Source organism: Aedes aegypti, chromosome 3, assembly GCF_002204515.2.
Source record: "Aedes aegypti strain LVP_AGWG chromosome 3, AaegL5.0 Primary Assembly, whole genome shotgun sequence".
NCBI lineage: Eukaryota > Metazoa > Arthropoda > Insecta > Diptera > Culicidae > Aedes > Aedes aegypti.
In genome coordinates this window covers 90,739,482-90,751,854 of record NC_035109.1, presented here as the reverse complement: position 1 = coordinate 90,751,854, position 12,373 = coordinate 90,739,482, and the positions used below count along the sequence as shown (strand labels likewise).

The 12,373-nt window shown below is 37.3% G+C and overlaps 1 protein-coding gene across 1 annotated transcript; it reads left to right on the top strand.

Annotated features, from left to right (window-relative positions):
* The first annotated feature begins 398 nt into the window (after positions 1-398).
* Positions 399-8,456, top strand: LOC110679094. The gene is made up of 4 exons (XM_021853045.1): positions 399-650; positions 712-834; positions 7,760-7,890; positions 7,956-8,456. The coding sequence occupies exons 1-4, from the start codon at positions 480-482 to the stop codon at positions 8,380-8,382; spliced, it is 852 nt and encodes a 283-aa protein (XP_021708737.1). The 5' UTR covers positions 399-479; the 3' UTR covers positions 8,383-8,456.
* The last annotated feature ends 3,917 nt before the right edge of the window (positions 8,457-12,373 follow it).

Sequence of the window (12,373 nt, the reverse complement as noted above, 5' to 3'; positions counted from 1 at the left end):
AAATGCGAAAATGTGTTTTAATCAATTACGCGCTTTTTCCATGTTAGTCCAATTTTTGAGATCTGGGCTCACAGTGACAGTTCGTGACAGCGGAATCTCGGCTTACTATGACGTACAGAAATTTTGTATTGGTTTCTCCCTCCCAGGTTTTCCCTATCTTTTGTCTCATTCTAACAATTATCATCAAAACTTTGTGGAAGCTAATCTAGAGTTTTAGTGAATTGATGAAGCTGAAAATGCATTAGGTTGTGCAGTACATATATAGAATCATAGTGATATATTTTTTGCATCGATATATGGAGTGGTTCTTGAGATTTGCTTCTTCAAATGGATAGGGTGATTATGATGACGTCCCGTGCGGCCTGAAGAAGATATTTTATTAAGGTCTGATCAAAGGAACCACGGATTAAATGACATATTAGGTTTTTGAGGTCTTGTTTTCAAGCCATCCATCAATTTTAACCCCTAAAATCATCATCATGAATTGCAAATGCTGGGTGAAACCTGAAGTCGACACCCAAGCGCCAATTCTTTTCGTGGACAACATTCTCCATTCCACGAAACTGGTACACGACGTCCAACGGCAGCGGGAAATCGCTCGCGAAAACAAGCAACTATTGAAGCGGATCAACAAAATCAACCGAACAGAGGTTTCGATTGTGTGGTAAATTTAAATTTACTCATTTTTAAAACCATCTTTGACTATTTTAGGGATTTCTGGGTGTCAAGTATGACTACAAACCTAAAGCAAACCTGAATTTTGAAGCTCGAAGAGCCACTGCTCGAACGATTCAGCATGAAAATTTTGAATTGCTTGAACGGATTCTAAATGTGGTAAGTAGTATCACACTCGTTTCCGATCAGTAGAAGTTTTTATCAAGTTGTTAAAAGGCTGAAGAGTGAGATGGCCCAATTTTACATATTACATATATGCTTTTTCTATGTCTGGAAGAGCAAGACCAGTTGAATAGTCTTCAGATTTGAAGGAACAAATCAAACTTGTTACGCGTAAAAGTTCATTGGCAAAAATTGAATTTTCGTTTATATGTACCATTATTCTGTTAAAAATGACCTTTTCAAAAAGTTTACTGATGAAGGAAAGCAAATTGATTGGACAATAGCTGGAAGCTACGGCTGGATTTTTGTCCGGTTTTAAAATTGGTACAACCTTGGCATTTGTCAGGAAAAAAATGCCAACTGCAAACATTTGTTAAATACCGTTTTGATTCATATTACGGACAGCTTCAAATTCCGGACACTCTCGTTTGTATGGGAAACATTTCACACGAAATGTTTCAATTTTCGCCATCCAAAAGTTCTCATTTTCGAGGCTCATTTTATTAGGTTTTTTCCATAAATATCATTGCAAATTTATAATACCCAACTACATTAGACGTCTCTTAAGTGATTGAACGAGTTCAATTGATGATTTGACTGGCCCATTAATGATTATCATGAGCTGTCCGTAATTCGAATCAAAGCGTCCGGAATATGAGGCAAAAGTGAGGGAGCGTCCGGAATAAGAATCATGAAAAGGCCACACGTTTTGATTTATTTAAAATTATTCAAGTAGCGGACGCGTATTCTTTACCCACCATCCGAAAGTTAAGGGCTTCCGACGCTCGATAGCGCTAAAAAATCATACAAAATGATTTATTTTGTATGGTCCAAGCTCGGTTATACTTCACTGAGGCCTTAAGTGTCCGTAATATGAATCAAAACGGTATATCAACCAAGAACGATAAGCTACTCTATGGAAGTTTCTTGATGAGGATATAAAAAATTCCATCATCGCAAGGGGCTCATAGTTTTGAATTTTCAATAATAGTTCTTCCCAATCAGTCTCCCAGGGATTTCCTAAAACGTTCTCTTGATTGAGAATGTTTTCCAACTCCGAAGTAACTTGATTTTCAATTGGACTACAATGAAACCTCCATAAGTCGATATTGGAAGGACCATCGTCTCATGGAAATATCGAGTCATGGAACAGAAATCCTTTGGAAAGCTGTTTCGAGGGACCATCAAAGTAACCATGAAATTTTGTTTCTAGTATGGTTCCATGAATCGATATGGAGGTTTCACTGTAGTATGTCCAAAACTGCTTAGCAAGTTTATGGGCTTTTCCGCAAAGATGAAAATTTCAATGCCATAATTGGCTCCTGATTTTTTTTTTTTTTCAAAATTTAAGATTATTTCCAAAAAGGCTTAGAGCCAGAATCCAATTGACAATATTTTATTCTCAAATTTTATCAAGTAAAACGTTTTTTAATTTCGTTTTGCAGATCCTGCCATATAATTTTCATAGCATAATCTCCTCACATTTTAAAGACCGATCAAAATCATCGTCTATAATCACGGATTCCAATGTTAGTATGACATTTCCTCTTGCTTCAACAGTAGAATTAGTTAAAGTTTCAAGAGCATTGTCAATATCAAGTTTTGTTTGTAAAGAAATGTTAACCATCGATATATGTTTCATATACATATATTCCAGTTGGCTCTAAAACAATTGAAAGTGGAGCTGATAGGATTGAGAATCGCTTCATGGGATACTTGGGGGGGATTTTTTTTTTATTATCGGACAATTTGGGCCGACGGTTCTCCGATTTGTATGAAATTGTCACCAGAGGTAGAACTCGTAGATGTTTATCCGAAAATAAAATTCAAGTAAATTATAGTGGCTTATTTCCCCGGAAAACACTAGATGAATTTTCACGACTTTCATATATACCTCTAATTAAAAAAATATATGCCTTAAACTATGCATCGTAGAGCAAAAGTTTTTTAGTGAAATCGAAAAAGAAATTCCTCAGCAATCTATTAAAAATATAAAAAGGAAAACATTTTTCGGAAAATTTTTCACCATGGAGAAAATTGTCGGAAAAAATGACAAAAAAACAACTATCGTCTGTATCGTGAAAAATTTTCGATTTTTTTTTTGTTTTATCAATCAATATTTTAACTTTCGTCCATGGACGCCAAAATGTTATATTTTACCGTTAAGCCATCAGAGCTGAAAACCGATGACCACCCATACGCTTCACATAGGAACATGTGTTCTATTGGGTGCCTCATAACCGTGCGCTAACGGCAGCAGTAATATATACGCATTGCAAGTTTAATGCAATAAACCATCGTTCCTTCTCCATTTAAAAGAAATTTTTCGTCAAACGGTGCACTGTCTATTTGTCTGTTGGGTGTTTTGTGTGTCCTTTATCCGTAACCTTTAGTATTGAGACTAACAGTGTTTAATCGAAAACGATTCCACTATTAAATAATATAGACCCTCAGTATGAAGTAGTTGCCAAACAAAGACCTGTTTTTATACACATAAAGTGTTATTTGTAATTTACTTGCTTTTAATTTATCCAACAATCAGACCAATTTATCAGATTATGAACTAAAAGCACTCGCATACATTTTCAGTTTTGTTATCTATACAAAATCATATGTTTGGTATAAATTCTGATTGTTACTTGGAAGAATGTAGTATAGTTTTTTTTTTCTTTATTAATGTGAATTTTAGCACATTGACGTATGGCTAGTTCTTCACCTGCGTGAAATGTAGAATAGTACTTGCATGTATATAATATCAATCGACTGTACAATACTGGCTGGTAAAAGTTTGCTTTTATCAACAAATTATACACATTTTTTGCACTTTGATACAATGCCTATGAGATTGAAATTTGTGAGAAATTCTTAGAACAATAGTTTTTATTTTATCTCATCACCTGTAAAAGTATATAAATATGTTATTTCGTTGAATTTGTGTACATTGTTTATGAGATTTTGAAGAAACATCGTATTTTTAACTGCTTGGATCGTATTATAGGAAAAAAAATAACACTTCTACACTTACATTTTTTGTTCACTTGTCGATTGTTTGACTCAACAATATAATGTTTTTGAAAATATTCGACACGAAATCTAATACATATTACTGTCACCAACACATCAAAACCAGTTTTACTCGATAAGTGGCGCCAGATTTCTAAGAAAATAACTTTAGTTTCAGTTAGCATGTAGGTGGGGTATGTCAATTGATAAATAGTGTTAATACTCTCCTAAACTCCATTAACCCAAAAACAATAGCCCCGAGATGAACTAGCCCAGGGCTAAAAATCTCGTTAATAAAGATAGAAAAAAAAAATAGCCCCTTATTTATTGCATCCGCGATAATGTCACGCACAAACAGCATTCGAGGTAATGGTAAATTCTGGAAAATGGAATTCAGGGTCATGGCGTTTGAAGTACCGCAAAACGGGGTACCGTAATACGGGGGCAAATTGATCACTGGGGTGAATTTGAGCGGATCGGTACAAATAGCATTTCCTTTCAGGGATGCGATAATCAAATGCCCAGGGACATGATTAGAATCAAAATCAGCATGAGTTACCAGTTGGCTACACAGGTGACTAGAGTCGGTTAAGTCCAAATCAATCGTAAAGGGTTTATAGGAGAAGATAAACAAATAGTATTATGAGGGTATTGAACTGAAAAATATCCTGAAAAGCACTCTTCAAATAAAATTCGGCCGTTGGAATTACTTTGCGAATTATTCTATCAGCGATGTTTTGCATTAAAGTCACCAATGACAAAAAAATACTTATTTCGAGTAAATTTTCGCAAGTCAGTTTGGGGAAAATTAACTTGTTGCCCAGAACATTGAGAAGGCAAATAGGCAGCTATGAAAGTATATTTACCAAACTGTTTTTCAACAGAAACACCTAAAGTTTCAAAAACTTTAGTTTCAAATGACGAAAACAGTTGATGTTTTATACGCCTATGAATGATTACTGCAACTCCCCCACATGACCCATAAACTGGATCATTACGATAACCAAAAAAAATTGGATCCAGGTTTTAAATAAGTTTCACTAATAGGCCACTGCACTGTTTTCATTTTGTATAGGAGTTTGTCGTTTACTGGCCTTATTATTTACTCATTTTATGGCAGAGTGAAAGAGAGAGGAGGATTTTTGTGCAGAGCCCCATAACTGCTCCTTCCTTAGCCGAGTGGTTAGAGTCCGCGGGTACAAAGCTTGACTTGCATAGAGTATTATCGTGCCTACCACACGATATACGAATGCGAAAATGGCAACATTGGCAAAGAAACTGAGAGCTTAATAACTGTGGAAGTGTTCATAAGAACACTAAGCTCAGAAGCAGACTCTATCCCAGTGAGTACGTAATGCCAAGAAGAAGAAGAAGAAGTAGAAGAAGAATAACTGCTATATGCATGTTTTTAGCTGTTAGAAAATTAAACAGCTCGTCCTCTTTACTACTCCAAGAACGAGCAGTCCAAGTTTTTAAAATATATATTAATTGGATCTATTAGAGAAACGTAATTCAATAACTATTTAATTAGTAAATTTTACACCAACTTGGACTGCTGTAGTCATAGTGGTGGTTTTGAACATTGCATCAATCACTTGATTCAATTGTTCAGTTAGAAAATTGAAATCAAATGGAGACATATTACTTGAAGTAGGTACCGTACTGCCGGACACTGGCCTTTTTCATGGTGTTGTTGGACCAAATTCCGATTTCTTTTCAAGTACAATCCATAATTATGACGTCTCCTACATTCTCCAAGCACAAAATTTGTCGAAAATATAATATTTGGGCAATTTAAGGCCGGTGTCCGGGATTCGAAGCAATCGGACACTTCGATTCTACACGGTACATTATCTGATGATTCTCCGTTGAAATTTTCGGTAGACGAAGAGACGGAATAGAAGTTTCTAGTGGCGAAAGAGTTTTTTTTTCATTTGATTTGAAACATTTAGAAAGGTTACTCATAGTATGAAAAGAGGAGGAGTTTAAATTACCTGCTACGTTATCGGCGTAGAATTTATCTTGAGTAGATCGATTTGTAATTAAAAGATTCGAAAGGCTACCCGACGGATTATAATTAGTTTGTGTATGAGCATGATGGATGGATGATCAGTATGATTCTTTATCAAGCGATCGTTAACTGAAAAATGAGCATTGTTCGATACTTTAACAGGGAAATTCCGGAAACGAAAAACATGACAGTTCATCTGCATTACACGAGCCTCGATGACTCGCCTACGCGAAGGGCAATCCAAAAAGTTAGACTTATGCTGGCCCCTGGTTTCTGGTATCAACCTTCACATGACAGACGTCCTTAGCGTGAGAAGAACCCCCGCAAATCACGCATTTATCATCCATACGGCAATGTTTTGTACCATGACCCCACTTTTGGCACCAACATCACTGAGTGGGGTTCTAGTAATTTCTAGGTTTCTGGAAATGTTCCCATGTTACATGGATATCGAACATAAGTCTTGCTTTTTATGAAGCTTTAATATTACTTAGATCACTTTCGGGTGATTTATGTTTTGTATGAAATTGGTAATAACTTTCATATTTTCTGGTAATGCAGTCTTTAACGACCTAATTATAATCTACTGAGCCATTGAACACCCCATTGGTTGCAAGCTTAGCATGGAAAATAAAAAAATGTTCGCCTCTGTTTCTTGATCTCAATGAGAGAGGGTCAGCGAATGTTAAATGTTGGTACACAGTGATCGGCGCCAAACAATGGGTGCTGTGTGTCTGCCTTGTTGTTGTTAACGGCTCGTTATCTTCCACGAACGATAAATGTCATGCGTGCTGTATGAATGCAGGCGGATAAATGGGATGCAATTATGGCTCGTGTGTCAATAATCGTTAAATTTTCCAAAGCCTGCCAGATTGGGTTCACATTTTCATAATGATTACTGGGACTGAGGAAAATCCAAGAAAATCATTTATTTCACTTTTGATCGCGACGACCAAGACATGCGATCCAGACGAGCTTGAACAAACGTTCTGTTTTGTCGTAATAAGTTAAAAATTTGTGCTCCTTCTCTTCAAGATGTTTAGGAAAAAATAGTCTCCTGTCTTTGCGATTTGGAAGGAAATCTTTATTGCCCCTAATGGAGTTCAAGATCTGCTGCCTAAATCCTCCATATTGGGAACAAATGATTACGGTAGGCGGCTCTCTTTGTCTCCTCACTTGATTCAAAGACTACGCTTCGATTTGATGTTCAGATTTTTTTTTCTAAAGCATCGAACTGATTTCCCATTTCGATGCAATTATCAACATTTTCCATTCCATCCTTGGTAGAAAGCGCGCAATTCAGAGAACCGTCCTTTTTTCATTTTTGCAGCGTTTAATAACAGTTTTAAAGCCCACTCTTTTATAAAGAAGTTGTGAATTCAGAGATTTACCCTTCCTTTTGTTCGTGATTGCAACCATATACAGTGAATAAACGAAATAAACGTGACCTACTAAGAGGTTTATTTCTCAAGACGGTGTCCAAGAAGGATTACCATCGCTAGCTTTCGCTAACGGGTCCAACGAACAATCTACGCACAACACTAGGATACGGTCTGTACTGAGTAAAGATCAATAGGGTACCGGAACCAATGATTGTAATGTACCAGTATATTGGACTTCTGAATAAAATGTATATTTATCGATAAAAACGAGATGCGCTATTTTTGGTGGATAGATCGCCTCTAGTTTAGTCGATTTGCCAAATTTCAGCTTCCTATTTTATCAAGAGGTCATATAAATAATCCAGTAGTGGATCAACTGACGGAAGCGCTTGTAGTTGTAATTTTAGATTTTTGTAGTTTGATCTTTATGGGCCATTTTAATTGAAAGGCCTATGGATTTATTAATTCACCTATTTGAATTCCCTTTTTTTACAATGCCAATAAACATCAAATGCGTTATTGATAGTCCCCAGAAATAAATGCAGCCGCACAAGAGAAGTCCTACAGAAATCTGATCAAATACAGAAATATTTGCGCCAAATTTGCTAACAATAATCAAACGAAACAAAGTATTCCAAACTCATCAGAATGCCCGTGGTAATAAAACATTGCAGTTATTATAACATGAAATTATATAATAAATCTAGATATTGTTTCCAAAGCATCATCATGAAGATCTACGAACGAATTGACCGCAAACTGGGCGTCATTAAAATCAACACGATGCAGGACACAATCATCGACCGGCTCCGAACGTCACAAGTGAACTGTATCAATGGCAGCATTTATCGAATCTATCAAGATCAATATATCGTCATTCGTGGACACTTTGACGCACCCGACTCCGACAGAGGCGTTCGCAAGCAATTGCTCAAACATGTCCCCAGGGGGTCACTCCTGAGGGCAGCCATCAACGATCACCCGGCATACATGATAACGCTGAAGGATTTCGACCAATTGGCCAACTGTGAGCTGCTGGGAACTGTAACTGCCGGAAGTCGGAACGTGCTGGATTTGGTCAACTACTACGGAACGACTTACGGTAGAATGCGAGAACCGTTGAACTTCAGATGCAAGCTGCAAGGGTGAATAATTGCTATTTGAAGTGAATACTTTTGGGAGTGAACATTATTTAATAAATTCTGGAAGGCGAACGTAGAAACATAATTTTTGATTGCTTTTTAGTCTGTTTATGTTATTTGAAACATCACATTCATTTCTTACAGCTAGATGTTCTTTGTTAGACAACACTATCATCCTAATTTGGTAAAACTAAACATTTTATTAACAACAAATAACATTGTATTTGACGTAGCAGTTCGCAATTTTCACAGGTGAATTGATTGTGTTCATCAGTTTTCAAGAATCTCATTAGTTTGCTTCTCTTCTAACTCATCATCTTGATTGGACCATGATTTTTCAATTTTTCGATGATGTCCGATATTGGTTGCTACCCGGTACTAGGGGATCTCCCGCTACATTAATTTCTCCAAATATTGTTGCTCAATAAGGACACATCTGATTCAAATAGCTTTAAGTGTTTCTCTACGCCAGTATTTGAAACACACACACGTTTCTGTGCTAACAAGAAGCACTGGGAACGGGTCTCCCGCCTCGCATTTCCGACTTATGTTTGATTTAGCATATTTGGTTAAATCAATCGCCGTCTCCTTCGGTTTGGCGATCCTCGCGGACTGCATGCCGGAGCGTAATTGTGGGCAAACATTCCATTTCCTCCCCATACTCGGGCGCGCTAATTATTGATTTGTGAATTGTGGTCTGTCAGATTTAACCAAATGAACACATGTGCGAGTAAACTAGATAACATCGAGGGGCGTAACTGAACCGATGGTTATATGGCCGAACAGATTGTTTGCTGCCACGTGTATTTGTACTGTACAAGTGGGTTACTGAAGTGTTTGTTCAGTCACTACTGACCAAGAATGTGTGTGGTTATCTGTGATTTGAGGCCTAACTAAGGTAGGATTCACGTGAGGAGCAGAGAAGTACAAATCCGGGTTGAATAATATTGAAGAATTCATTAGACTGTAAAATTGACGATAATTTTGCTTGTCCCGGGATTCTGAAAGAAAATTGGAGCCTGCTCAGGGAATCTCTAAATTTCCAAGGTTCCTAATGAAACTAATATGAAGGTTAGAGCTAAAATATTCAAATGATTTGCAAGGGAATTTCGAAAGTAACAAGCGAAAATAACGTTTTAAGATACCGAAATGAAAATATTGAATAGTTGAACAGAGATATTTGGAAGAACTGATTGAGGGGAGCGCCATTATTATCATGAAATTTTGCTTTTAGTAAGGTTCCATGAGTCGATATCGAGTCATGAAACATCGACACATACAACGTTTTTCTCTAAAATTAGTAGTTTCCAGCTTCGATTTTTTGACGTAGGACTACGTCTTTCTTTTCTATACAGGAGTGAAATTGGAATTTCTAAACCAAGAGCATTACGTTGGCCTGAAATATTTTAAACGTTTATAACTTTTTGCTGGCTTGTCATGAATAATTTATGACTCAACCATTTGAAACTGTACTCTCGGACGCTGCTGCAGTGCCGTCGGGGTGAGTACTCAACATTTCACAACGATTGTAAAATAGAGTGGCATTTCCAACAGCGTCTTTGATGTTCCATATTTTATGGGAACACTTTGATTAGGAAAATTATCACATGTAAAAAAATTGCAACATATTTAGAATGCTTTTGAAAAGATATTACCATTGAACAATTGTAATAATTTTGGCACCCATGAATTAGAAATTTACCTTTATAATAAAGAAAACTATTGATTCCCAAGAGCTCATGTTGAATATTTAATAAATATCACACATTAGCATTCTCCGCAATTTTCAAGTAATTCTAAGCACCACACATTATTGACACATACCCATTTCCCAGATTGGTCGGTCAGAAAGCGGAGAGCACAAAAGGGAGGAGCATCATCTGCTATTCTAAGATTATAAAACATGATTCCTTCGTCGGATTCAGTTTCATTCCATTTACGCTTTCGGCTGGCAAGAGCTCCTCCGAACTTGCTTAGCGAGAAGTACCTCGCTGCTAGAAACCTGCTGAGCTGTTAATCGTCAAGCTGCCAATCCAGCATCTGGTTTGTGAAATCGCTCAAGATTTGTAGGTTGATCGACCCGCGCTTCCAGATTTCGACTCGTGATAAACTCAGCATCGGTAGTACAGTCAAGAAACAAGCCCGCTAGGCACACCAATACCAGAGCCCCCTGAGTGGCTGATCCGAGGAGCTGCTTACCGAGCGTCTGGATTGTGAAATCACTCAAGATTTCAAGATTGAGCTACTATTTCAGATTTCAAATAAATCCCTGTGATCCGCTACCCTGTTGCTGTTATGCACCCATGAAATATTCAGCTGGTTTGTCGTATAAACACAGAACTTATTCACATACACACTTTCGTTGGGGTTTCCCTATTTAACCATGGTAATTAACTGATAACATCCCGTAGTGCTATTCATCTGTAACAGCATACAAGCTCAGTCGGCTCTTTTCAGGGCCAACAAATGTTGTTCAAAGGGTTTATTGAAAAATATTTCCTGATTTATCTATCATGATCTAACGGTATTGTACAAAACTTGATTTGGTTCACATAATTTATCCCACATAATCTCATGAAATTTGAGAATTTACTCGTGGACGCCGCTGCAGCGCCGTCGGACCGTAATAACATCATAGTACCAAAGACAAATTAAAGACCCTCATGTCCCTAGCAGTTGCCCAAAATTTTACGGCTCATAAGGTAATCTAGAATGCCGTTCAAAGTGTACTGCGATCTGTCAAACTTGAGTACCTTTTGCACTACCGAGGGACCAAATGCAGTACTAGAAGTGGTACCCAATCTGAGCCCCAGTCGGACGAACCTAATAGTACTCAGCATTGTATGGCATTTCTAATAGCATCGTTGATTTATCATACAATGGGGGAACACTCCCTAAATTGTCGAGTACGGAAATTGGGAAATGTATTAAAATTGCAACAGATTTTAAATACTGTTCACTAAACTGTTTCTTGACCAGTTGTAATAAGCATCTATGGATCTCAAAATGTTCTACATGTTAGTTTCAATACAGATATCCCTAAACAAGACATCAACTTCATATACCTTATGTCTCAGATTGGTCAATCAGAAGAGGGCGAAAAGTACGAAAGGGAGGAACATCGTCTGCTATTGAAATTGTGTAAAACACACTACTTTCGACTGTTCGGTTCATTTCATTTAAACTTTCGAGATAATAAGAGCTCCTCGTTATAATCGCAGCATCGAAACAGTCAAGATACCATCCCGATAGGCACCACTACAAAAGCTGCCAATCTTCGGGTATGTGGAATCGCTCAAGATTGAGCTACGTTTCCAGATTTCGACTTAATCCCTGTGGTTGTCATATAGCCTATATCCCAGATCAGAAAGCGAAGAAATAGGCCAAATAGGAAATAAGCAATATGAAATAGATGTCTTGGCAAGGGATATACAAAATGAGCATTATGTTGTTATTGCATCCCGACGGCACTGCAGCAGCGTCCTCGGAAACATCCATAAATCAGTCTTCTAAGAGCATCCTTCTACTCCAAGATTCAAACAAGCATGCTTTGAATTCATCTCAATTAGCGGGATCGTTTTGAATCCTGATTTTTCAAATCTCAGCATGCGCGATTTGTGCACGGCTTCAATCACAAGATTGAATCCCTGTCATTGAGATTAGGGGAAGACGGGGTAGGAGCGCCCGCCGGGGTAAGGTGGTCCTTCAGTTTGGCATGAAAATGGCAATTTTCTTAAAAGTTCACCAAGCACTTTCCATAAACACAAGGTTTTTGACATTCCGGAGCATTCAGTGTGATATTTACATCAACTTTTCCATAACAAATGTCAAAAACAAAGTTTCTGCTCGTCAAAATTGAATTTGATCTAAATTTAACAGATGCTTACTTAAGGATTTCGGAAGGGATTTTTTTGGAAAAACGTAACAAATTACCCGTCCATGCTTTAACAGAAATGTGAAATATGCTTCGGTGAAGTGAAATATGAATTGTAAATATT